Source organism: Zootoca vivipara, chromosome Z, assembly GCF_963506605.1.
Source record: "Zootoca vivipara chromosome Z, rZooViv1.1, whole genome shotgun sequence".
NCBI lineage: Eukaryota > Metazoa > Chordata > Lepidosauria > Squamata > Lacertidae > Zootoca > Zootoca vivipara.
In genome coordinates, this window is record NC_083294.1 from 1,750,556 (window position 1) to 1,777,642 (window position 27,087).

The 27,087-nt window shown below is 46.0% G+C and overlaps 1 protein-coding gene across 11 annotated transcripts in view; it reads left to right on the plus strand.

Moving 5' to 3' along the window:
- The first annotated feature begins 14,815 nt into the window (after nt 1-14,815).
- The window catches only part of DNM1 (dynamin 1), a 148,403-nt gene continuing 136,131 nt past the window's right edge, over nt 14,816-27,087 (plus strand). For 5 of the 11 annotated variants that reach the window (XR_009557001.1, XM_060270175.1, XM_060270177.1 and 2 more), the window contains exon 1: nt 18,463-19,621. Coding sequence is in view for 8 of the 11 variants with exons in the window: in XM_060270175.1 (XP_060126158.1) it covers nt 19,302-19,621 (320 nt within the window). In the remaining 3 variants the exon portion in view is untranslated. Of the gene's footprint in view, nt 15,323-18,461; nt 19,622-27,087 lie in introns of those variants that run through there. The other 6 variants (XR_009557002.1, XR_009557003.1, XM_060270173.1 and 3 more) reach the window with 2 other exon arrangements.

A 27,087-nucleotide genomic window follows, 5' to 3' on the forward strand; every position in this document is an offset into this window, starting at 1 on the left:
GCTCGCCGCTCTGACTGACAGCACTGGTATATCCTGTCTGCACTGACTGGCAGCAGGGTTTTAATATGGGAGATTTCCCAGAGCTTCCTGGAAATTCCATCTCCCTGGGCCTATTGTATGCAAGGCAGGTGAGGTACTATTGATTGGTCCCAACACGTTTAATTTCATTTTATTAACGGGTTTTGTGTTTGTGGGGTCTCTAAAAATAAAAGAAAATAAATCATTTGGTCTCCTTCGATTGTGAGTCCTTCTGGGAGAGAACCATTAACATTTAGAAAAACTGTTGTTAAGCTGCTCTGTGTGGGAAACAGAATGTAGTTTATCTCTGTGCCATCCATCCAGCATATTAGGTGCTAGCATAATAAAAACATAAAATCTAATTTAATAAAAGGCAACACCCACCAAAACAAAATTACCGACCACAATGCAATAAAATAATATAAAAGATTTTTTAATTGAAACTTTTCAACATACAATAAAAAACTAATCTAAATAACAGGATGAAACAAAAGAAAGCAAAGAAGGAAAGATAATACAAAGTCCTCTATCAAAGGTAGTTCTTAATCCTTGTCTCTTACAAAAGAGGGTGGGAGGGGACGCACTGCGGGGCCTCTGAGGAGTCTGCCTGCCAGAGCCCGTCTTTCCTAGTCATCTTACTGGAGCGTTGCACCAGGGCGCTGGCCTCTCGGGGACGCCCAGCGAGTGGCGGCCTCCCCTTTCCCTGCACGCCCGCCAGTTGTGCCCCGTCAACCATATGGCCGGTGGGCATGCAGCTTGCCTCCCAAGCCTCTGTGGGAGGAGAGCGATCCCTGCAGAGGCTTAGGATGGAAGCTGCACCCTGCCAACTACCGTATATGGCTGGCGTGCGTGCAGCCTTCCCAAGCCTCCGCGGGAGGAGAGATCCCCGCAGAGGCTTGGGAAAAGGTCAACAACTCTTGGAAATTTGGGGGGGGCGCAGGAGGGATTTCTGCACCACGGATATGCTTAAGACGGCCCTTCTGCCTGCCTCCCCCCACTCAGCCGCCCTGCAGTTGAGGGGGAGGCAGTGGGCAGACCGTTTGGGGCAGGGCAGAGCCTGCGCGCATAAGCCACCACTTCTCTCCCAGGAAAGAGATGTGGCTCGGGCGTGCTGCAGGCCCCGCGGTGAGTGCCGCCCAGCATTTTGCCACCCCCTCAGTGGTGACACCAGGGCGGCGTGCCTTCACTGTGTATCCCCCTTGGGAGCTTCACTTTTTCCTCTCAACCTCCCACCCTGAGAGTTCTTCACCCTGAGCACGGCAGCAGACACATGGGTAGCAGATTCGGCCTCCAAGGAACACATCACCAGCTACTGCAATGGCAGCAAAAGTTCTCCCTGGAAGCCAGATTTGTTACCTCTCCAGAAGCAGTGCCACCTGGTTCCCAATGTACACCTTCACTCCTCCCGTGCTTCCGATGTAGATCTTCACTGAGCCCTTCTTCCCTGGTGCAGGGTCACCATTTTGCAGTTCACCTCAGGCGCCAAAATGCCTTGGGCAGAAGTCCAGGGCCTCACTCCGCAGGATGAGTAAGAGAGCCCTCAAAGAGAGCAGGGCTGGCTTGCCACGTTTTGAAGTTAATAAGGTAATACACATTACTGTATCTGTAAGACCATTCATTGTAAAATCTAAAATTGTGCTAAGTGATAGTCAGTCCCTTCCTTAAGACTAATTTACCAACTTATTTGTATGCTGCCCTTCCATGCTCAAGGCAGATTCCAACATGATAAGATTTGCATAATTACAAACATAATGGAAGTAGTAATAAACAACAAATAAAATATTAACAAGTAAACAACCGAATCAAAACAATTTCCACAAAAGTCATAATATGATCTAAACAAATCCCAAACAATACCTCAGGCCTAGCTTTCACCTATTTATTTCATAAAATTTATACATTGATGGGTTGTAGAAACTTCAGAGTGGGTTTACAAAATAGGAAAGAAAATTCACAGCCGTACAAAAGTTGAGAATACAGTGGTGCCTCGCAAGACAAATTTAATTTGTTCCGCGAGTCCATTCGTTTTGCGAAAAATTCGTCTTGCGAATCGCGATTTCCCATAGGAATGCATTGAAATTTCTTTTTTCTTTTTTGCCCATAGGAACGTATTAATTAAATTTCAATGCATTCTTATGGGAAACCACAATTTGCAATATGAATTTTTCACAAAACGAATTCATCTTGTGAGTCACCATCAGATCGCAAGACTCATTCGTCTTGCGAAAAATTAGTCTTGCAGGGCATTCGTCTTGCGAGGTACTACTGTACTAAAATGGATTAAAATTACCTCAGCTTTAGAAGCATTTGGGTAGGCTTGTCTAAACAAGAATGCCTTCAGCAGGCATTGAAAAGAGTAAAGTGAAGGCGCCTGCTTGATCTCAAGAGGCAGGGAGTTCCAAAGTGTAGGTGCTGCCACACTAAGCAGTCAAATTCTTACAGATGTGGAGTGGGCATTACGTGGCACCTGCACTAGAGCAAATTCCAGCAATTGAAGTGGTCAAGAGGGCTCACATGTGGGGTAAGGTGATCTCATAGGTAAGCTAGTCCCAAGGTTCTTAAAGGCTGGAGTCAGTCAGGGCCCACCTAAGGCAGTTGTTTAATGGCAGGGCCAACCCAGTGCATACCAGAGTGGTGTTTCAGGCACCACTTCTCAATATAATTTCCATCGTGTTGCAGAGACCAACTCTGGCTGGTGGGCTGTTTTCTGACTCAGCCTGCCTGTCTGTTTAGCCGGGCAACTCTAAACTAAATCACCCAGGGAAATGTGACTGTGGGCGTGTGGAGGGAACTAGGCCTGCATCATCTCTAATGGAGGAACCAACTTGGTAGTATTTGCATCCTACCTTACATGGAATGAGGATCCCCTCTCTCCCCCTGGATTTTCCTTTTTCACACCTTTGAACTAAGGGCAGCTTCTTGTGCTTTAAACACCTTCCCTGCCCATCAGTCTGGAACAAGGGTAGGAAAACTAAGGCCCGGGGGCCGGATCCGGCCCAATCGCCTTCTCAATCCAGCCCACGGACGGTCTGGGAATCAGCATGTTTTTACATGAGTAGAATGTGTCCTTTTATTTAAAATGCATCTCTGGGTTATTTGTGGGGCACAGGAATTCGTTCATTCCCCACCCCCTTCAAAATCTAGTCCAGTCCCCACAAGGTCTGAGGGACAGTGGACCGGCCCCCAGCTGAAAAGGTTTGCTGACCCCTGGTCTGGAATCTCACCCTAATTACCTATCCTTCTGCCTGCAAACCAAGAGGCCTTTTTATGCACCTCCATCTGAGCAGGGTTATCAGTGGGGGGAGTGACCATATGTTCAGGGTGGGGAACCACAGGAGTATAATAAATGGCTAAAACATGATGTGTTGAAGAGAGACCAGATGGTAACCCAGAGCTTGGGGGGGGGGTGTTGGAATAATTTACTGCGGGTGGTAATTTCCATGAGTGGAAGGGGAACCATCAGGAATCTTGGGATGCTTGTTGCTGACATAAGAATGGCACACAGTCTAATCTCCTTACTGCCAGCAGACCAGCCCCAAACCTTTAGGAAGTGTGTGCAACTTAGCTGTGCAAAGTGTTCCCCCTAAAAGGAAGAGTTAACATGCTATAATAGCCTGAAATCTTGACATAGTTTTCCATCATGTTACCAGCACATGCCCCCAGAGAAATATTGATACAGCTTCTATCAGCAATAAGCTTATTTTACGTTTTTTGTTTTTTTTTAAAAAAAACGGCTTTAATTGCAATTGCACAATATGCAGTGACAGCATACGTTTCACTTAGCAAAAATTTAAAGCAGATTAAAGGCATTTTCAGAGTGTCATGATTCGGGTGGAATTCAGTCACCTTTTGGGAAATTTAGGTTGTTTTGTTTGTTTGTTGCATTTCCATCCTACCTTTTTCTCCTGGGATCTCAATGTGGCAAACATAGTCCTACTTCTCCTCATTTCATCCCCACAACAACCCTGTGAGGTAGGCTAGGCTGAGAGGCAGCAACTGACCCAAGGTCACCCAGTGAGCTTTATGGGCATTATAGTTGATTGGGTGGTCTTGCACAACGAACCCACTCCCAATCACAACCTGACGTTTTACAATAAGAAAAATAACAGAGAAATGTGCAGGAAAGTACAGGATAACATTTGATTTGACACAACTTGGTTTCACCTTCCTGAGAACAAATCAGAGTGAAAGCTCAGTACGTGGCTGCTACAAGGGAGGACCCACACCATTGGGTTCATATCACAGTACTGTTTGACAGTGGAATGGACTCCCTTGGAAAGTGGTGGGCTCCCCTTCGTTGGAAAGGTTTCAAGCAGATGTTGGATGGTCCTCGTCTGTCAGCGGTTCTTCAGCTGTGATTCCTGCATTGCAGGGGGTTGGACTACCTGCAAGCACACCAGGTCACCTGGAAGAGCTCTGCACCTCAGTCCCACTGTGGACACGAAAGGGCAGGACAAAGAAGAAGAAGAAGAGTTTGGATTTGATATCCCGCTTTATCACTTCCCGAAGGAGTCTCAAAGCGGCTAACATTCTCCTTTCCCTTCCTCCCCCACAACAAACACTCTGTGTGGTGAGTGAGGCTGAGAGACTTCAGAGAAGTGGGACTAGCCCAAGGTCACCCAGCAGCTGCATTATATATTGTGTGTGTGCGCGCACGTGCATCAACATGCAAATTTAGGAATAATTCCTATATTTTAAATGGAATTCAACACGTCTCACCATAGCAGGGAACAGGACTGAACAAGTGCAGTCCAGATGCAAGATTTTGGATGGACAGCTTTAAGGCCCTCCCTGCTCTCCTTTCTTAAGGTTCTTGATCTTTAAACTGGTCCTCGGGTCCCTCCAGACATCCATTTCACTGTACACTCATGACTACTTGTGCTCATAATGCCACCAGGACTATCAATACTGTTTGCTCCTGCAAAAACTGGTATTGTTAAGAGATATTGATTTAGTTGCTGTTAATGAGAATCTGTATTTTATGCTGTTATTCTTAGTATTGCAATTGTATTGATATACCGGTAGTTGTTTTGATTTAATATTAAAGTTAATTAACTTTAATGATATTAAGAATGATAATGGTGAAGAATCTCCAGTGCTATTTAATACCGGTATCTACATGAAGCTTCCGGGAGAGATCATTAGGAACTTGGGGGTGAGGTGCCATCACTATGCTGATAACACAGCTCTATTTCTCCATTATATCTGAATCAGAAGAGGCCGGGCAGTCCCTGTTGGTGCAAGGAAAAAAAAAACCTAATAGTAAAAAAGGAGAGTTTCAGGATGCCAAGATCCAAGTTTTGGGGCAAGTACTCCTTGGTGAGAGAACGCCAGCAGAGATTTAAAACAAAAAACACACAGCAAAGTCAAGTGTGGAAATAATAGGCTGTTAGACCTTTATACCCTCGTGAGTTCTAAAACCTCCCTCTTCCCCTAGCAGAGAAAAAGACCACACATTTGGTAGGTTTAACATGGTTTGCTTACAAGCTCCCCAAAGGTCATATTCATGTGCTTTTCCATACAGCATTCAGAAAAAGTGGCACAGGCTGTAAAACTTAGTTACAGCAGTGAAAATTCCTAAATTATTCGTACAGGAATTCCACAGTGGCTTGTAAGACAGAGCAGGACAGCTTACATGGTCTTAACCCCTTCATGCATTTATTAGCCTTAAGCATATGGGTTATATGAGGCTGGTTACCCCACAGTTCCTGGGCCATTGCCTGGACACAGTAGTGAGATGGATGAGGAAAACAAGCTGAGCTTCAATTGTGGCAAGATGGAGGCACTGTGGGTGAGTTGTTCCTGTGTCCAATAAATCGGTCAGCTGCCTACCCTGGATGGGGTTGCAAGCCATCTCAAGGAGCAGGTCCATAGCCTGGAGGTTCTTCTGGATCCAGCTTGGTTACTAGAAGCTCAGGTAGCCTCAGGGGCTAGTAGTGCCTTTAACCAACTGCTGCTGATTTGACAGCAGTGGCCATTCCTGGACTGCGAAAGCCTGACCACAGTAGTGGCACCAGGCTGCCAAAGGTGGTTGTGGTTCTATAACACATAGGTGGCTGATGATATAATAATGCTGAAAATAGAGACTGGCCCCGATATAAAGGGGTGGTTAGAGGCTGAGCATAGCCTTACCCTCATTTTTTTCTTGCTGGCTGTAAAAATCCACCAAATTCTGTATGAATCAAGAACAGGAATGGAGCGAGGGCAGGCAGGATGTGGGAGGGGAATTAATGATTTGCTGTGGCAACCAAATAGGTCAAGAGTCCTTTGTTCAGATGATTGGTCCACCCACCTACCATATGAGGCAATCTGTTAAGAGAGTCTCTGAGCTGCTGCCTGAGCATGGAGCTGTTTGCAGAATCCTGCAGTTCTGGCTTCTTTCCAGGGACTGTGTTTGTTTATTTAAACCACCTCATTCTAAAGTGCCCCCTGCCTCAGGCTAGCAGCAAAATCCAGCAGTAAAATAAGTCAACAACGAATCCTGCCATGATATGTAAAGATGATCAACAAGTGAAGTTAGCCGGTTTCTTCTGAATCAGCTGATGAACTCACCTTACCATTTGTCTACCTAGCCCAGAACTGTCCACTTTGATTGGTGGGGGCTCTCTCTCCCAGTGACTGCTAACTAGGATCTTTCAATTCAGGAATCAAACCCTGCAGCCTTCCAGATTTTGCTGGACTAAAACTCCCATAATTGGCTATTGGCTGTCCTGGCAGGGGCTGCTGAGAGGGCCAAAGGTTCATCACCTCTGCTTTAATTCGAGATTGAAATTGAGACCTTCTTAGTCGGGCATCCCCAAACTGCGGCCCTCCAGATGTTTTGGCCTACATATCCCATGATCCCTAGCTAACAGGACCAGTGGTCAGGGATGATGGGAATTGTAGTCCAAAACACCTGGAGGGCCGAAGTTTGGGGATGCCTGTTCTTAGTGCAAAGCACGTGTTTAGTCACAAAACAGCTAATGGCAATGCTAGGCTACACGGGTTTTCACTAGTTCCTGCTGCTGGAAATGATCTTGTTGGCATCTATCTGTCTCAGGAGACCATGGGGCGGGGGTGTCAAATGTTTGGAGAGTTACAGCACCTGCTGTGGCTGTACAGCTGGGGCAGATGAAGGCATTTTCTCTCTCTTTCTGCACTCCTCCCAATGATCATTCTTCCTCCGGTCAGACCTGACAGTCTGTCTCCAGAGAATGTGGTTGGCTGCAAAGGATTCCCATTTGGCAGAGTTAATTTTGCCAACCTTCACGACACTTTTGCAGACATATTTTCACCACAGAGTTGGTCTACCAACAGTCCTGGTGCCTGAAGCCACCTCCCCATTGTCTAGCACATCCCTGGGGATCCTGCCACCCTCCAGTCTGTGGACATGACCATACAGGGCTGGATTTAGGTTTGATGAGGCCCTATGCTACTGAAGGTAATGGGGCCCTTTATATGTCCAGCTGTCCTTTGTCAACAACAAATGGTCGCTGTTTTTTGTGTTGAATATATGCTATATGGTAATCGATGGACCTAATAGGTATCTCAAGCCATTTGCACATTAAAAAATATGTATTTTATCAAAGTAATTGTTGAACTGAAATACAATTAAGAAGAAGTATATTAATAGTGAAATAATTATTAAGCCCTAACTTAAAATGTTTTTTTTATTCATAACAAACTTAATAATGCAAACACATTGGTATTGGGCCCATTACATCATAGGAGCCTATACAACACTAAAAACTCCTTCAGTAGCACCTTAAAGACCAACTAAGTTTTTATTTTGGTATGAGCTTTCATGTGCATGCACACTTCATCAGATCTGGTATCTGAAGAAGTGTGCATGCACACGGAACCTCATACCAAAATAAAAACTTAGTTGGTCTTTCTACAAGGCAGGCTTAAGCAGTATGTGGACCGAGAACTCCCAGAAGTGCAAGCTGGATTTCGAAAGGGCAGAGGAACCAGAGACCAAATAGCAAACATGCGCTGGATTATGGAGAAAGCTAGAGAGTTCCAGAAAAACGTCTACTTCTGCTTCATTGACTATGCAAAAGCCTTTGACTGTGTCGACCACAGCAAACTATGGCAAGTTCTTAAAGAAATGGGAGTGCCTGATCACCTCATCTGTCTCCTGAGAAATCTCTATGTGGGACAAGAAGCTACAGTTAGAACTGGATATGGAACAACTGACTGGTTCAAAATTGGGAAAGGAGTACGACAAGGTTGTATATTGTCTCCCTGCTTATTTAACTTATATGCAGAATTTATCATGCGAAAGGCTGGACTAGATGAATCCCTAGCCGGAATTAAGATTGCCGGAAGAAATATCAACAACCTCAGATATGCAGATGATACAACCTTGATGGCAGAAAGCGAGGAGGAATTAAAGAACCTTTTAATGAGAGTGAAAGAGGAGAGCGCAAAATATGGTCTGAAGCTCAACATCAAAAAAACCAAGATCATGGCCACTGGTCCCATCACCTCCTGGCAAATAGAAGGGGAAGAAATGGAGGCAGTGAGAGATTTGACTTTCTTGGGCTCCTTGATCACTGCAGATGGTGACAGCAGTCACGAAATTAAAAGATGCCTGCTTCTTGGAAGAAAAGCAATGACAAACCTAGACAGCATTTTAAAAAGCAGAGACATCACCTTGCCGACAAAGGTCCGTATAGTTCAAGCTATGGTTTTCCCAGTAGTGATGTATGGAAGTGAGAGCTGGACCATCAAGAAGGCTGATCGCCGAAGAATTGATGCTTTTGAATTATGGTGCTGGAGGAGACTCTTGAGAGTCCCATGGACTGCAAGAAGATCAAACCTATCCATTCTTAAGGAAATCAGCCCTGAGTGCTCCCTGGAAGGACAGATTGTGAAGCTGAGGCTCCAATACTTTGGCCACCTCATGAGAAGAGAAGAATCCTTGGAAAAGACCCTGATGTTGGGAAAGATTGAGGGCACTAGGAGAAGGGGACGACAGAGGACAAGATGGTTGGTCAGTGTTCTCGAAGCTACGAACATGAGTTTGACCAAACTGCGGGAGGCAGTGCAAGACAGGAGTGCCTGGCGTGCTATGGTCCATGGGGTCACGAAGAGTCGGACACGACTAAATGATTAAACAACAACAACAAACAACAAAGTTGGTCTTTAAGGTGCTACTGAAGGAATTTTTTTATTTTGTTTTGACTCAGACCAACACGGCTACCTACCTGTAACACAAAACACTGTTGCTGTATGTAGGTTTTATTTGTTTTTTATTTTATATTTTGAAAATGTACATCCAATTTTTCCCCCTTTAAGTTTTTTTGGGCCCCCAAGAGAGTGGGGCCCTAAACTACAGCTTGTTTAGCTTATACGTAAATCCAGCACTGTGACCAAACCAGTGTAGACGTCGCTGAGACAGGAGTACCAACATGCTGGGAATGCAGGCTTAGAAAAGCACACCTTTGTTTGAAACTGTCCTGCCATGTCATGCCCCAAATCTCTCTCTGTGGCAGCCTCTAAATTGTGGAACTCCCTGCACCAAACATTTTCATCACATGGTTTTGGCTATATTCATATAGCAGCACTTCTCTCAGACTACAGAAGAGAGAAAGAGACAGACAGGTGGAGAAAGGTTGAACTGGAAGGGCCATTTGTTGACCATAAACTTTTTACTCCCCTCCAACTTTTCCCATTCCTGTTCTTCATAACAAGGACCATCTAAGAACCAGTGCCTGGGTTTGCCTTTATTCTCCTCCCTTACCATCCTTTTTCCTTTTGTGTTGTGTCTCTTAAATCATGAGCCTGAGGACATGGGCTGTCTTCTCCTTGATATTTGCGAGCTGCTCTGTTCCATATATATATATAATTTTTATTGGTTTTTTACACATGTTTTCCAAACATAACATCCCATCTTAGACCTTTCGCTATCACTGCCTAGGACTTCCATCAACCTTGACTGATGGTTTTCTAACTTCCTTTCTAATTTTGCAATTTATTTTAATAGTTATTGCTATAAAATCCAAATCCTAAAAAAACCTCCTTCTTAGTCCTCTTTCACAATAATTCATATAGTTCTCCTTACAAAACGTCTTGTAACCCTACAAGTGAAATAAATCAATTACAATTGTCTTTCAGATATATCATGAAATTCCAGTCCTTCAGGAATGTCTGGTCTTGCTGGTTCTGAATTTTCCCAATTAATTTCGCCAACTTGGCATAATCCATCAATTTCATCTGCCACTCTTCTTTTGTTGGTAATTCTTCCTGCTTCCATCGTTGGGCTAATAGTATTCTTGCTGCACACTCAGAGGATGACCTTCAAACCATCCTAAATATCTTTGCAGAAGCTTACGGAAAGCTTGGCCTATCACTCAACATCCAAAAAAACAAAGTTCTGCACCAATAAGTACAGAATAACCCCACTGCAGTGCCACAAATCCAACTCAATGGTGTAACTTTGGAAAATGTTGATCACTTCTCCTACCTTGGCAGTTGTCTTTCCACAAGGGCCAACATTGCTGCCGAAATCCAGCATCACCTGAGCTCTGCGAGTGCGTCTTTCTCCCGATTGAAGTGCACAGTGTTTGAAGACAGGGACATTCACAGGGAAACCAAAATGCTTGTTTACAAAACTATTGTACTACCAACCTTACTATATGCTTGTGAAACATGGACCACTTATAAATGCCATCTCCAACCACTGTCCAACCATCTCGTCCTCTGTCGTCCCCTTCTCCTAGTGCCCTCAATCTTTCCCAACATCAGGGTCTTTTCCAGGGAGTCTTCTCTTCTCATGAGGTGGCCAAAGTCTTGGAGCCTCAGCTTCAGAATCTGTCCTTCCAGTGAGCACTCAGGGCTGATTTCCTTCAGAATGAATAGGTTTGATCTTCTTGCAGTCCATGGGACTCTCAAGAGTCTCCTCCAGCACCAGAATTCAAAAGCATCAATTCTTCGGCAATCAGCCTTCTTTATGGTCCAGCTCTCACTTCCATACATCACTACATAGCTTTAACTATACGGACCTTTGTCGTTAAGGTAATGTCTCTGCTTTTTAAGATGCTGTCTAGGTTTTCTCCCAAGAAGCAGGTGTCTTTTAATTTCGTGACTGCTGTCACCATCTGCAGTGATCCTGGAGCCCAATAAAGTAAAATTTCTCACTGCCTCCATTTCTTCCCCTTCTATTTGCCAGGAGGTGATGGGACCAGTGGCCATGATCTTGGGGTTTTTTTGATGTTGAGCTTCAGACCATATTTTGCTCTTTCCTCTTTCACCCTCATCAGCTCTTGATTCATATTCTTAACTAACATTTTTGTTTTCTTTTTATTTAATTAAAAACCTGCTATGTGTCTGAATTGTTCTAATTCTAGTGCTTCTCTAGGACTAGTTACCTATGAGAAACAGGGTAATGGTTCTTCCACTGTTATAACCAAGTCATCTGCAAAGGCCTTTAATTTATATTCTTTCCGACTGACATAAATTCCCTTGATTTCCCCAGCTTTTTCTCATATTCTTGAGGAGGACCTCCAGGACTGTAATTAATAATAATGGGGATAAAGGATAACCCTATCTTGTACCTTTCGTAATTTCAAACTTTTCCATTAATACATTGTTTACAATCAATTTAGCTTTTTGATTTTAATATATCGCTTTTATACCGCCTCTTACAAAAGATTGTCCCTTTTCCATTAATTCCAAATTCTTTATCATAAATTCCCAAGAAATATTATCAAAGGCCTTTTCTGCATCTACAAATATTAACACCACTTGCTTATCATTCCTGGCTGTCAAATACTCAATTATATCAACTATGTTCCTTATGGTTTCCTTCTGTTTCAGTGTATCTGACGAAGTGTGCATGCACACAAAAGCTCATACCAAAATAAAAACTTAGTTGGTCTTTAAGGTGCTACTGAAGGATTTTTTTTATTATGTTCCTTATGTTATCTTTCATTTGTCAGCCTGGAAGAAAGCCAGCTTGATCTTCATCTGTTCCATCTAGCTCAGTGTTGTTGACACCAGCTGGCAGTGGCTCTCCATGATTTTGGGTAAGTTACCTTTCCCAGTCCTAAGTGGAACTGCTGGGGATAGAATCTGGGACATTCTGCATGCAGAGCAAGTGCTCAGTCGCTGAGCTATGGTTCATAGGAGCTATAGGGATATAGGAAGCTACATTATACTGATTCAGATCCTTGGCCCATCTATCACAGTGTCATCTACACTGACTGGCAGCAGCTCTCTGGTGGTTCATTTTGGGAATATCCCCAGCCCTATTTGGAGATGCTGGGGTTGAAACTGGAACCTTCTGCATGCAAAGTGGATGCTTTGCCACAGGGCTACAGTTCTTCCCTCACCAAGTTCCTCCAGCAAGGGAAGAATGGTGGGGTGTCACAAGGCTTGCTCTGTTCTTACACCTTGAGATTCAGGACTATTTTCCTGTAGGATCAAATCAACTTAAGATGCTTTATTTAGCATCTCACTGGGCACCTGCAGCTCTCTCTGGCATCAAAATGAGGTGGAGGTGCTCAGCACCCACTCTGATTCATGCACGAGCCTGGAATTTGCCGCTTGCTGCCAGATGATGCAGGGACAAAATAACAGGGCCGAGAGAGAGAGAGAACAGTTGCCATGTCAACATATATTTGTGTTCTCCCTTTTGAAAGCTGTTGCAAATTGAGGCAAGCTGCAGTTCGGGCAGCATGATGGATGCTGGCCCAGGTATTATTTTAGACTGTATGCTAGGTGGAGGTGCATATGATGCCTCTTGCCATTTTAAGGTAATTTAACAGGTTCCTGTGTCCTAATGCACATTACAGTAATAGGCAAGTCATTAGACTAATGTTGATAACATAAGAGACCTCCTGGATCAGACCAAAGGTCCATGTTGGCTTGCATCCTTTCCTCACATTGGCCAACCAGGTATCTCTGGGAAAACCACAAGCAAAACCTGTGTGCAGCAGTGGCTCTCCTCTCCTCTTGTGAGTCCCAATAACTGTTATTCAAAGGCGTTAGAACACAGCTTGTGGCAAGTAGCCATTTGGAGCCTTATCCTCCATGGGTTTGGTATAATTCTCTTTTGAAGTTGGTGGCCATCACTTGGTCTTGTGGGAGTGAATGTCATTGTCAGCGACATGCTGTATGAGGACCAGGGCTTTTTTCCCAGCCAGAACTCACTGGAGCTCAGTTCCTGCACCTCTCAGGTGAGCGCCATTGCCATTATAAGAGAACAAGGGAGGCATTCAGGGTGAGTCCTGGCACCTCTTTTTCTAGAAAAATGACATTCTTCCTGATACTGTTTTCAGGTTTCCTGGATTGAACTTGTGCACTCACTTTCCCCCTCCTCATTCTCTCAAGTGAATTATCCCTCCCCTTTTTGTTTGGCGCAAACTGCAATGCACTTGTACATTTCCATCCACGTGTTCTCCTCCTCACCATGATTAACTCAAACCATCTTGCAAACCCGCTTCTGACCAGGGTTGCAAGCTGTGGTCCAGATCTGACCATAGTAAAAAGGGCACTGCAGATGTTATATACCAGGGGTCAGCAAACTTTTTCAGCAGGGGGCCAGTCCACTGTCCCTCAGACCGTGGGGGGGGGGGAGAGATATTGAAACAAGATTTTGATAAAGTGAATGATATTAAAACTAAACTAATAATTGTTCAAAAAAAACCAAAATTAGCTTAAATCTCCCAAAAGAAACCTTGATATAGAAAAAAACATAAATTTCTCAAAGAAACCTCCAATTAAAGTAAACCTTGATGAGGTGCCGGCTGAGTGAATCGTTTCACTGGAAAATCTCTATCTGTTTCCTCAGAAGGAAAATATTTAGGGGCTGAGGTTTTCTTATCAAAAACTAGACAGGAACTGTAGACTCTGAAAAGAACTGAAAGCTACACCACAGTCTGGGGTGAAATTCCCCAAAATAAGACTCTAGTTTTGTTTAAATCAAAGGTTAGCTAATCCTATGAGACAGTTCAAATAATGAATATCATAGCTATTTGAAAAAGATTAGGTAGAGGGCTGTGAAAGCTCTCCTAGTTGTGATGTTATAACGCCATTGCTAAGACTGTCTTATTAGTTTAGTTTTAAATCATTCACTTTATCAATAATACCTCGTTTCAGGGATTTATCACGGTATAGTTTTGTTCATGAGTGAAGGTGGCAGATGACCCTGTAGAAAGTCCAGAGCTCCCCGGAGAGCAGCATCCATTTGGCTGCCAGACAACTTGGGAGAGAGAAGATTCAGCAAGTAGCAATAGAAGAAAGAGAACTGCCAATGACTATACAAGTCTCTCTCCATTTCCTCTCAACCTTTGTTGAGTTAGCTCCTTTTTGAGCTCATTGATCTACAGTTCTGCTCCCTCCAATCTCATTGAGTAAGGAGTCCATTGTTTTACTTAAGCACCACCGAAAAACAAGAAAGGCACCATCCTCACAAAAGGACAACCATTTGCATTAAAAATTGCACATGCTGATCTATATGTACTGTATATGTATCCATATCTATAAGAAGCCTGCTAATCAGAAAAGGAGCTAAATGCTGACATCTATGATTCTCTCTCTTGCTTACAGCGAAGGATGGGGGGGGTCTGTGCCTCTCCAGCTTCCAGCAGTGGTCAAGGATGGTGGGAGCTGAAGAGCAACGACACCTCCGCACCCACCCAATATATGAACTGAATTTGAATTGGGGAAGGGGACGGGAGACAGAGGGAAGCCAAAGGAAAGGAAAGAACTACAGCTCCCATGAAGCTCTCTGAGCCGAGTGGCTGCTCCGAACCCCCCTCTGGCGGCGATTGTGAGCAAGTACGTTCTCCATCCGGCTTAGGACCAGGTGGCTAAAGGGAGCTTCATTCGTGGTAGGCTGCGCTGCTGCAGAGACCCGGCGAGGAGCCTGATTTAGGCGGAGCGGGGTGCGGGGCTGCTGAAAGGAAAGGGAGGGCGCAGCAGCAGCCCCCTCGGGCACCTCGAGTCCCAGGGCTGGGAAGGTGGGCAGGACTCCCATCTGCGCGCGCGCAAAAAAGGAGACACGCATCGATGAGGACTTGGGGGGCCAAAGACGAGCCGTCGACGAGCCTTTGAGACGAGAGGCCCCCCCCCTGCAAAAAATTAAAAGCCCTCCGAGAGAGACGCTTTGCAAGCCGCTGGAGACGTGAGATCTCTCCCCGCCGCTTGCAGCAGCCATGGGGAACCGAGGAATGGAGGATCTCATCCCCTTGGTCAACCAGCTCCAGGATGCTTTCGCTGTCATCGGCCAGAACGCCGACCTCGACCTGCCCCAGATCGCTGTGGTTGGAGGGCAGAGCGCCGGGAAGAGCTCCGTCCTGGAAAATTTCGTCGGAAGGTAAGGGAGCTGGTGGTATTTATTTAAACCATCTATTTTATTTTATACCATCCCCCGCGCCCGCACCTTAATTAGTCCTGGACTTCTGCGGATGCTCGCGCAGAGCAGACATCCGGCTTAATGCGCGGAAGTCCCCCTCCTGCCGCCCTTGCCCAGTGGAAATCCGAAATAGCGGGGAAACGGAGGCTAGGGAAGGGGAGGGGAGGGATCTAGAGCCGCTTTGGCTCCCTGCGATGGGCGAGCGGGAAAAGCTCTCCCCCCTCTCACGCAGCCATTCCTCAGCACTGCGGATTCGCCCTCCGCGCCGAGGATGTTGCAGAAAAACAGGAAGCCCCCGTGATTGGCAGGTGACATTCCACGAGCCATCACCTTCATCAGGATGAGGGGGGACTCCGCATCCTTCTCCCACCCCGAAGGGATAAGATAATGTCCCTGTTTACTGGCAAGCCTCCACAAGTGGCGCGTTTGCATTTCACATACGCTAAAACTAGGGGGAATCTATAGATGGATCTCTCTCTCTCTCTCTCTCTCTCTCTCTCTCTCTCTCTCTCTCTCTCTCTCTCTCTCTCTCTCTCTCTCTCTCTCTCTCTCCCTCTCTCTCTCTCTCTCTCTGTGTGTGTGTGTGTGTGTGTGCGCGCACCTCTGTTTCCTTCTGTTTGGGTGGGTATGAAATGCAATTCCTGCCCTGAGAACGAGATCACGATCGGTTTCAATGAAAAGATGCTTGCCGTTTGAAGGGAAGGGCTTGGGGTGGAGGTGAGCATCAGTGTGTGTGCAGACAGTTTGAAGGGCGGGGGGTGGGCGCGTTATAGCAACATCGCCCGCCGCCTCCTCCGCTGCTCGTTGGAGTGATTTACTGCACAAAAGGAGCCATTTGGAGTGCGCGCGCGGGGGGGGGAGTTGTTAGAGGAAGAGCGAAAGGAGGCAATCCGAGGTCTGGTGCTGTGCCGTGTCCACATCACCGCGCAGGGGAGATTTGACGGTTTTAATCCTAAATCATTTATTCATTTAGAGAGGCGGGGGGAAAGCTCCATGTAGGAAGGCAGAATTGCTCCTGGGGCAGAGCGAGGCTGGGAGGAGAGTCCGTCTCTTCCTCTGTTTCTTCCTCTCCCCCCCACCCGCTTTTTCATTATGTTGCTAGAGGGCAATTGCAGGGCTGCGGTGAAGTGTGTGTGTGTGTGTGTGTGTGTGTGTGTGTGTGTGTGTGTGTGTGTGAAGATAGGAAGGAAGAGGAGGTTGCTTCAAGGAGAGTGTTTGCCATCTTCTGGAGATTTTCAAAACCCGGTCAAAAGCCTCTCTGTTATGTAATCTCAAGATGGTAAAGAAATGTCATGGTAGGGAGCTTAGCCATATTTTTGGATTTTCTGTTTTTGGATTCATCACCATTCTCTCCCTCCCTCCCTCTTGCAAAATGATGCAATTTATGCATCAATGTGTGTTTTTCCACATTGCAATTTCCGAAGCTGCTTATAGGGGTGGAGAGAAGAGCCAAGTGTAACGGTTCTGCTGGTCGCATATGAAATAAGCACCTTGTCAAGAAATGTCTTAGTGATGCACCACACTTTCACGGCCAAGATGTGCTAAGATCAGCGCCTTCCCCCTAGGAGGTATTTGCCTCCTCTGTTTATAAGCCTCGCCTTGGACACAATCCTGCACCAGGTGAAATTCCAGGAAGGACTGGGGAGGGGGTGCTGCTGAATGCAGCACACCTTTTGCTTGCTTATATTTGTCTGGTTTCACAGGGAATTAGTTACCCAACAGATAAAAGATGGGAGGTGGTTATTGACTAGGCCAGCTAGCAATATGGCTTAGCATCTCTTAGGTATACTCTTCTCTGTGTATCCTGGGTGATGGCATGTTGAGGATCCAGGAGGGAAGATGAAATGTTTGCTCCTTTGTAAGGAAAATCAGCATTTTGGGTGCCCCCTTTTAGTAGTAAAATACTGGTGATGGTTTCCTTTCATGTGACCTTCAAGCCAACCTCCAGAAACCTCTGCAAATAGCAGGCAATCAGGAAAGGTGGCTCACACAGGCTGTTCCTGCGGGACACTTATGAGCTGGCTGGTAGCGGTTTGATGCTTATTTTAATTCATTTCCATTGGGAAGACTTCACTAAGGCTAGGAGATTGGTACCTGGTGATTCCCACTGAGAGAAGAGGGGCTTCTGGAAACAAGCCGTATTTTAATTTTCTATACAATATATTTGGTCACCCTTCCCTCTCTTCATGTCCACAATGAAAGTGTGTGTGTGTGTGTGTGTGTGTGTGTGTGTGTGTGTGTGTTTAAAATAGCACTGATACCTTTGCATCTCAAATGGCCACTTCCAGCTCCATTCTTGACCAAAATGACCTGAGAGCTGTTGAATTTCATTTAGGATCAGCATTGTTAAGAGACAGCCCAAGCTGCAAAACTGTATGTCTCTACTGCTGCTTCCACAGCAAAAACCTAAAACAACAGACATCCAAGGGGGCTGTTTATTATAGGATTGAAAAACCTTCACTGGGTGCACATTTGGAATGTCCTGGGGTTTTTGCTGGCATGCCCAGGTTGATTGTATGTGGAATCAATCACTCCCCACCTCGCAAAGACTATTATTGTTGTCATCAACTCAGCTGGAAAAAAAAATGGGGGCCTGCAGCTGGGGTGGGGTGGGGGAGTTGGCTAGACCTTTTTATTAGCCAGCTGCAATGTGGCCTGATAAAAAAAGTCCTTATTGCAAAAAGTCCAATCTTTTAGGGAAGCAGGTTTTGGGGAATCGTGCAACCTGGATTTGCTGGTACGTGCTTGAATCCCACCTCCAAAAGAGTGACAGACTGGAACTATCCTTTGGCCATGAGACAAGTGATGCATTCATATTTCTGTTGTTTATTGGAGTGCCTGGTGGATGGAGGGCAGGTGAATGAATGGGTTTCTGCATTTTGTCCTCTTCTGATTGGTCTCTTCTCCAAGAGAGCCTGCAGGGATGTGACCTCACTAGATTTCCTTCAGTCGTCTCCATGGCAGCAGCAGATCCACAGTGCTGCAGTTTCTTTAGGTCTTGAAGGGTTCCAAGCAGAGCTGTTGAGCGAGAGGGCAGAGGAAAAGTTAAATCCTTCCAGATAAATTATTGGGGGGGGGAGGGGCCAAGATGCCATCTCCTGATATCAAATGCCGTCAGAGGGTTAAGTGGCTTAGAAGACTGAGTTGGGGAGTGTGGTGTGTGTAGCCTATTGCAACTGCATTTGAAATGCTATATAGGTTGTTCTACATTACAGCAATAAATTGTGAAGATGGCAGCAGGCAGCTGTGTTTTGATAACACACCCCTTTGGCTGTGTCTGATAGCTTTAAAAAAACCTACAAAACCATTCTATAATCCTGCTGATGAAGTGTGTCTTTTGAATACTGGCTTCTGAATGGTCTGAGGCTGCAGTTACACACACACACACACACACACACACACACACCCTGAATAAAAGTAGGTACAAAACAGCATTGTGTAGATTGGCTTCAAACAGGGTCAGAAGGATGCACAGGCCTTCTGCTGAACTGATGAGTAGTAGGGGAATAACCGAGTCTTGACAATCAGGCTGACTTCAATATGTGCTTTACACACACATTGACTCTATGCACTGAAACCTTCAGATTTTAAAATGGTTGTTCTTTATGCAATTCTTAGAATTCTTTCATGAAGGCCTCTAGTCCGCCATTTGCAGACCTGGCAGAGCGGGGGCCATTTTTTAAGGAATGGAAAGTGGTTCTGTTAGGCTTGAAGGCAAAAGTCTGGGGCCCTCAGCTGAATGAGCAGGAATGGTCTCCCAACAGAGCCACATTTTATCCCAAGAGGTTTAAGTCCCTTTAAAAAATCCACCATTTATAACCCACCTTTCCTCCAAGGAGCACAAAGTGCACACATTTTATGTATTTGTGTATATTGTTTTCTTGCATAAGGCTAGCAGTGACAGTAAACAGAAACACCAGTCACAAGGTCTACAAATGAAATGCAAAATACAACCTGTAACCACAAAGCCATTATAGAGATGGTTTCAAACCATATGATATCTCTCACATATAAATCTAATATAAATCTTGCATTACAGTTCAAAGTGTGCAGCAATCAATTGTTCATAGTTGATGAAATAACAATAATAATAATAATAATAATTTATTATTTATACCCCGCCCATCTGGCTGGGTTTCCAGGTGAAGGACATCAGCCCAGCCATACCCTTCTTGCCACTTCTGGTAATGCCTTGTATTCTCCCGCAAGGTGGACACACGATTATCCAACTGCCATTTTTCCTCACAACCACCCTGCAAGGTAGGTTGGGCTGAGAGAGAGTTTCTGGCCAAGTGAACTACATGGCTGAGTGGAGATTAGGACCTGGTCTCACAGGTCTACGGCTAGTGCTGCTACCACTATATCACACTGCACAAGTCCCTAACTGCACCACTGAGGATGGAAGGTGCCTGGAGCAAGCAGAAAGCTGTAGCCTACAGGCTACAGACAGTGATCCCAAATGAGGGTGTTAAGCAGATGAGGGATCTTTATAGCTGGCACCACAGTGGGACTGGTTCTCCCAAGACCCATGGCTGGATCTACACTGACCTGTTTAACATTATATCCCCCTATTAGAACAATATCAGATATGCTGTTCTAAAACGACTCAGGGCACACTTGCTTATTAAAACATTTTTCTCCCTTGGTTTTTTCTGTCAAATGTAAGCAATACCCAGCAACACCATTTTCCAAAATGCTGTTTCTCTCCCTGCTGCTGGTTGCTGGTTGCTCTGTTCCGCCCTCTGGTGTCAAACTTTAATCCTCCCTCCCTCCCCCCTCCCTGTCCTTTGTTATCTGCCCCTTGAATACCATCGGAGGGGGTTCCCAGTTTTAATGCAGTATCAGTGTTTCACCGATATAGCAGCATAAAATGATTAAAAATTAAGCAATAAAAAAGACAACATAATAATGCATTATGAACTAAAAAGTAGGACGTCTTGTGTCCATCTACATTATCAAAACCATTCCTAAACCCTTCCTTAATGTTAAAAACCATGAGTGTAGATCTGCCCCATGAGGCTTCTGGGTAGGGCCGGCCCCACCACAAGGCAGAGTGAGGCTGCTGTCCCAGGTAGCAAATTCTGAAGGGTGGAAATTGGCTAGAAATGTGTGTCATATGTTCTGCCCTGCAGCCCCTAAGCTAGCTTGCTGCCCTCGCATGGCTGGTGCACCAGTGAGGCAACCTGCCTTGGGTGGCATTCTGCTTCCACCCCACCGGGGGGGGGGGGTCCTGGATCTTTTTCTGGAGGGGAGTGTTGGTGGCACGTCTTCCCTCAGGCACCAAAGGCGTTTCACTAAATTCCTCGATTAGGATGTGCATGGGTCTCAATCTCTTTTAACACTGAGCATGCATTTAGCACCCACCCAGAACATGCTCAGAACCAAGGTTCCCACCTCACCATGAACACTTTTACATCTTTAAACATTTCTGCTCAAATATAGAGTGGTGGTACCTGGGAGACTAGGGTACAGGTCCCCACTCAGTCAAGGAGCCCTCTGGGTGACCTTGGGCCAGTTACTGCCTCTGTTGTTGTTTAGTCGTTTAGTCGTGTCCGACTCTTCGTGACCCCATGGACCATAGCACGCCAGGCACTCCTGTCTCGCACTGCCTCCCGCAGTTTGGTCAAACTCATGTTCGTAGCTTCCAGAACACTGTCCAACCATCTTGTCCTCTGTCGTCCCCTTCTCCTAGTGCCCTCAATCTTTCCCAACATCAGGGTCTTTTCCAAGGATTCTTCTCTTCTCATGAGGTGGCCAAAGTATTGGAGCCTCAGCTTCACGATCTGTCCTTCCAGTGAGCACTCAGGGCTGATTTCCTTAAGAATGGATAGGTTTGATCTTCTTGCAGTCCATGGGACTCTCAAGAGTCTCCTCCAGCACCATAATTCAAAAGCATCAATTCTTCGGCGATCAGCCTTCTTTATGGTCCAACTCTCACTTCCATACATCACTACTGGGAAAACCATAGCTTTAACTATACGGACCTTTGTCGGCAAGGTGATGTCTCTGCTTTTTAAGATGCTGTCTAGGTTTGTCATTGCTTTTCTCCCAAGAAGCAGGCGTCTTTTAATTTCGTGACTGCTGTCACCATCTGCAGTGATCAAGGAGCCCAAGAAAGTAAAATCTCTCACTGCCTCCATTTCTTCCCCTTCTATTTGCCAGGAGGTGATGGGACCAGTGGCCATGATCTTGGTTTTTTTGATGTTGAGCTTCAGACCATATTTTGCGCTCTCCTCTTTCACCCTCATTAAAAGGTTCTTTAATTCCTCCTCGCTTTCTGCCATCAAGGTTGTGTCATCTGCATATCTGAGGTTGTTGATATTTCTTCCAGCAATCTTAATTCCGGCTTGGGATTCATCTAGTCCAGCCTTTCGCATGATGAATTCTGCATATAAGTTAAATAAGCAGGGAGACAATATACAACCTTGTCGTACTCCTTTCCCAATTTTGAACCAATCAGTTGTTCCATATCCAGTTCTAACTGTAGCTTCTTGTCCCACATAGAGATTTCTCAGGAGACAGATGAGGTGATCAGGCACTCCCATTTCTTTAAGAACTTGCCATAGTTTGCTGTGGTCGACACAGTCAAAGGCTTTTGCATAGTCAATGAAGCAGAAGTAGACGTTTTTCTGGAACTCTCTAGCTTTCTCCATAATCCAGCGCATGTTTGCTATTTGGTCTCTGGTTCCTCTGCCCCTTCGAAATCCAGCTTGCACTTCTGGGAGTTCTCGGTCCACATACTGCCTAAGCCTGCCTTGTAGAATTTTAAGCATAACCTTGCTAGCGTGTGAAATGAGCGCAATTGTGCGGTAGTTGGAGCATTCTTTGGCACTGCCCTTCTTTGGAATCGGGATGTAGACTGATCTTCTCCAATCCTCTGGCCATTGCTGAGTTTTCCAAACTTGCTGGCATATTGGGTGTAGCACCTTAACAGCATCATCTTTTAAAATTTTAAACAGTTCAGCTGGAATATCATCACTTCCACTGGCCTTGTTATTAGCAATGCTTTCTAAGGCCCATTTGACTTCACTCTCCAAGATGTCTGGCTCAAGGCCAGCAACCACACTACCTGAGGTGTACGAGACCTCCATATCTTTCTGGTATAATTCCTCTGTGTATTCTTGCCACCTCTTCTTGATGTCTTCTGCTTCTGTTAGGTCCTTACCACTTTTGTCCTTGATTATGGTAATCTTTGTACGAAATGTTCCTTTCATATCTCCAATTTTCTTGAACAGATCTCTGGTTTTCCCCATTCTATTGTTTTCCTCTATTTCTTTGCATTGCTCATTTAAGAAGACCCTCTTGTCTCTCCTTGCTGTTTTTTGGAAATCTGCATTCAGTTTCCTGTATCTTTCCCTATCTCCCTTGCATTTTGCTTGCCTCCTCTCCTCCGCTATTTGTAAGGCCTCGTTGGACAGCCATTTTGCTTTCTTGCATTTCCTTTTCCTTGGGATGGTTTTCATTGCTGCCTCCTGTATAATGTTACGAGCCTCCATCCATAGTTCTTCAGGCACTCTGTCCACCAAATCTAAATCCTTAAACCTGTTCCTCACTTCCACTGTGTATTCATAAGGGATTTGATTCAGATTGTATCTTACTGGCCCAGTGGTTTTTCCTACTTTCTTCAGTTTAAGCTGAAATTTTGCTATAAGAAGCTGATGATCTGAGTTACAGTCAGCTCCAGGTCTTGTTTTTGCTGACTGTATAGAGCTTCTCCATCTTTGGCTGCAGAGAATATAATCAATCTGATTTCGATGCTGTCCATTTGGTGATATCCATGTGTAGAGTCGTCTCTTGTGTTGTTGGAATAGAGTGTTTGTGATGACCAGCTTGTTCTCTTGACAGAACTCTATTAGCCTTTGCCCTGCTTCATTTTGAACTCCAAGGCCAAACTTGCCAGTTGTTCCTTTTATCTCTTGATTCCCTACTTTAGCATTCCAGTCCCCTGTAATGAGAAGAACATCCTTCTTTGGTGTCATTTCTAGAAGGTGTTGTAGGTCTTCATAGAATTGGTCAATTTCATTTTCTTCAGCACCGGTAGTTGGTGCATAAACTTGGATTACTGTGATGTTAAAAGGTCTGCCTTGGATTCGTATCGAGATCATTCTGTCATTTTTGAGATTGCATCCCATTACAGCTTTTGCCACTCTTTTGTTGACTATGAGGGCCACTCCATTTCTGCTACAGGATTCTTGCCCACAGTAGTAGATATGATAGTCATCCGAACTGAATTCGCCCATTCCCTTCCATTTTAGTTCACTGATGCCCAGGATGTCGATATTTATTCTTGTCATCTCATTTTTGACCACATCCAGCTTACCTCCACTCATGGTTCTTACATTCCAGGTTCCTATGCAATATTTTTCTTTACAGCATCGGACTTTCCTTTCGCTTCCAGGCATATCCGCAACTGAGCGTCCTTTCGGCTTTGGCCCAGCCGCTTCATCAGCTCTGAATCTACTTGTACTTGTCCTCCGCTCTTCCTCAGTAGCATGTTGGACGCCTTCCGACCTGAGGGGCTCATCTTCCAGCGTCATAACTTTTATATGCCTGTTGTCTTTGTCCATGGAGTTTTCTTGGCAGGGATACTGGAGTGGCTTGCCAGTTCCTTCTCCAGGTGGATCACGTTTAGTCAAAACTCTCCACTATGACCTGTCCATCTTGGGTGGCCCTGCATGGCATAGCTCATAGCTTCTCTGAGTTATTCAAGCCCCTTCGCCACGACAAGGCATTGATCCATGAAGGGGGTTACTGCCTCTAGGCCTAACCTATCTCGAAGGGTTGTTGTGAGGATAAAATGGGGAGGAGGAGAACTGTGTTCCACCTTGTGCTCCATGGAGGAAAAAGGTGGCAATAAATGCAATAAGTAAGTAAGTAAGTAAGTAAGTGACACGGGTGGCGCTGTGAGTTAAACCACAGAGCCTAGGGCTTGCCAATTGGAAGGTCGGCGGTTCGAATCCCCGCGACGGGGTGAGCTCCCGATGCTCGATCCCTGCTCCTGCCAACCTAGCAGTTCAAAAGCACGTCAAAGTGCAAGTAGATAAATAGGTACTGCTCTGGCGGGAAGGTAAGCGGCATTTCCGTGTGCTGCTCTGGTTCACCAGAAGCGGCTTTGTCATGCTGGCCACATGACCTGGAAGCTATACGCCGGCTCCCTTGGCCAATAACACGAGATGAGCGCCGTAACACCAGAGTAGGTCATGACTGGACCTAATGGTCAGGGGTCCCTTTACCTTTAAGTAAGTAAGTAAGTAAGTAAGTAAGTAAGTAAGTAAAAAGTGTTTTTCCTTCAAGTAGCCTGTGGTTTTCATTTTTATTGGGGGGGTGGGGGGTGGTAAAAAATGAGACAACAGAAATCACCTTGAAATGAGTACTGAGCCATTTTGGGTGCCAGTCCCAAATGAACTTTGTTTTTGGCATCCGTCTGTCTTGAGAGAGAATGGAGTGTGCCTCTGGGGGTGAAGTCAAAACCACTGGAGAATCACAGCGCTTTCTGTGACTGCAGAGACTGACTCATAGCTGCTGCCTCCCATGTTATCCTTGCTGCATAGCTGCCAAGTTATCCCTTTTTTAAAGGGATTTTCCCTTATGCTGAATAGGCTTCCTCGCGAGAAAAGGGAATACTTGGCAGCTATGCCTTGCTGTGCTAATAGCACTGAGGTGACCTCCCCTCATTGTGTCTGGAGGTCCTGGGCTGTCCAGACAATAAGACGGCCTCCTCTTAGCCGCACTGATGTGGTCCAAAGGAAAGCAGAGCAAGACTTTGGCACCCGCTGGGCTGCAGGAGTCTTCAAACAAACAAACAGAATTGGAGAGTCCAGCACCTGCCAAGGTAGTCTGTCCAGTCTGGTCAGGGATGCTGGGGTGGGGTGGGGTGGGGAGTCTGACAACACCAGGGCGGAGGGAGGTAAAGAGTGGTGCCAAAATGGCAAAGAAACTGAAAGTGTATAGCCAGTGGCGATTCTACGTAAAGCCTCATAGAAGCACAGTGGCCAGCAGGAATTGATGAAAACCCAGTCCTCCTATGGTAGTAATGCTAGGAGTTGGACAGGGCATTTATCTTGGATCAAACCTAAATACTAAGAACTGATCGACGAGTTTTAATTCACCATGCTAAGGGTGCCTTTGAAATTCTTTCATTGGAAAATTCAGCTTCCTTTCTCATGTAGAATAGAGGTGGGTCACACCCAGTGAGCTTCATGGCCAACACTCTAACCAGGGCCGTCTCAAGCACGTCGGGTGCCCTGGAGCCGTGGTGCGGAGATCGCTCCAGCGCCCCTGCCCCGTTTCTTGCCGCGGCTGGTGGGCGGGCACAGCGCGCAGCACGGGCCGGCACCCTGGCACCCCGCGCCACCCAGACTACCCCTAGAGCTGGCCCTGTGTGTAAGGTGGCTCAAGGCAAAGGCAGTGAACCTACAACCCTCCAGAATATTGTTGGACTCCCCTCAGTCCCAGCCAGCATGGCCAGTGGTCATGGACAATGGGAGCTAGAACCCAGCAACAGGTGCCCCACTCTGCTCTAGGGCAAGGCTACATAAACAGGCCAAGGCCAAGACAATGTGCTGCCTTATGCAGAGGACAAGATGGTGTGTGTCCCATCTGTTCCCCCATTCCATTTAGAGGTAAGGTAAAGGTAAAGGACCCCTGGACGGGTAAGTCCAGTCAAAGGCGACTATGGGGTTGCAGCGCTCATCTCGCTTTCAGGCCGAGGAAGCCGGCATTTGTCCACAGACAGCTTTCCGGGTCATTTGGCCAGCATGACTAAGTCGCTTCTGGTGCATGGAAGACCATGACAGAAACCAGAGCGCACGGAAATGCTGTTTACCTTCCTGCCACAGCAGTACCTATTTATCTACTTGCACTGGCATGCTTTCAAACTGCTAGGTTGGTAGGAGCTGGGGCAGAGCAACGGGAGCTCACTCTGTTGCGGGGATTCGAACCTCCGACCTTCTCATCGGCAAGTCCAAAGAGGCTCAGTGCACAGCTCCACCCACGCCCCCATTCCATTTAGAAAAGCAAACTGGACAGGTAGTTGACTCACTGCATCCCACACTGGCAGTGGGAGAGCACCTTGCACTGCACCTGAGGCTAATTTAGGGGATGGATGCCATGCATGGAACACACCCCTCTGACCTCCAATAAGGGGGAATGGCCAAAGGCCTCAGGAGGAGTGGCCAGCAGCTGCTGCAGTCCCACACCCCTGCTTTTCCTCTCTGTTGGTGATGTGTAAGCAGCCACCCTCACCTTACTGCTAGCCTCCAAGGCTCTCTGTCTGGCCACATTCACACCATACATTTAGAGTGCTAATTGCACCACTTTGAACAGGCATTGTTCCCCCCAAAGAATTCTGGGAGCTGCAGTTTGTTCAGGGTGCTGAGATTTCTCAGGAGGTCCATATTCCCTGTGAAGAGGGATTGTTAAACCACTCGGGGAAATTGTAGATATGGGGGGGGGGATAGGTGTCACTTAACAATTCTCAGCATCCTTAACAAGCTACACCTCCCATGAGTGTCTGCAGTGGCATCCTAGCATTCTAAATGTATGGTGTAAATGCGGCCCAAGCATTTTTGTCATGCCTTAAGCTCTGAACATGGCTTTTCCTGCCTGGGTGGAGGTTAGAGATGGGTGCGTATAAATAACTCAACTGTACAAATGTAACATTTACATTTGCTGTTCAGTTCATCACTGGTGTGTGGCCCTTGGAAGGTTTCCTAGATGTGAAAATG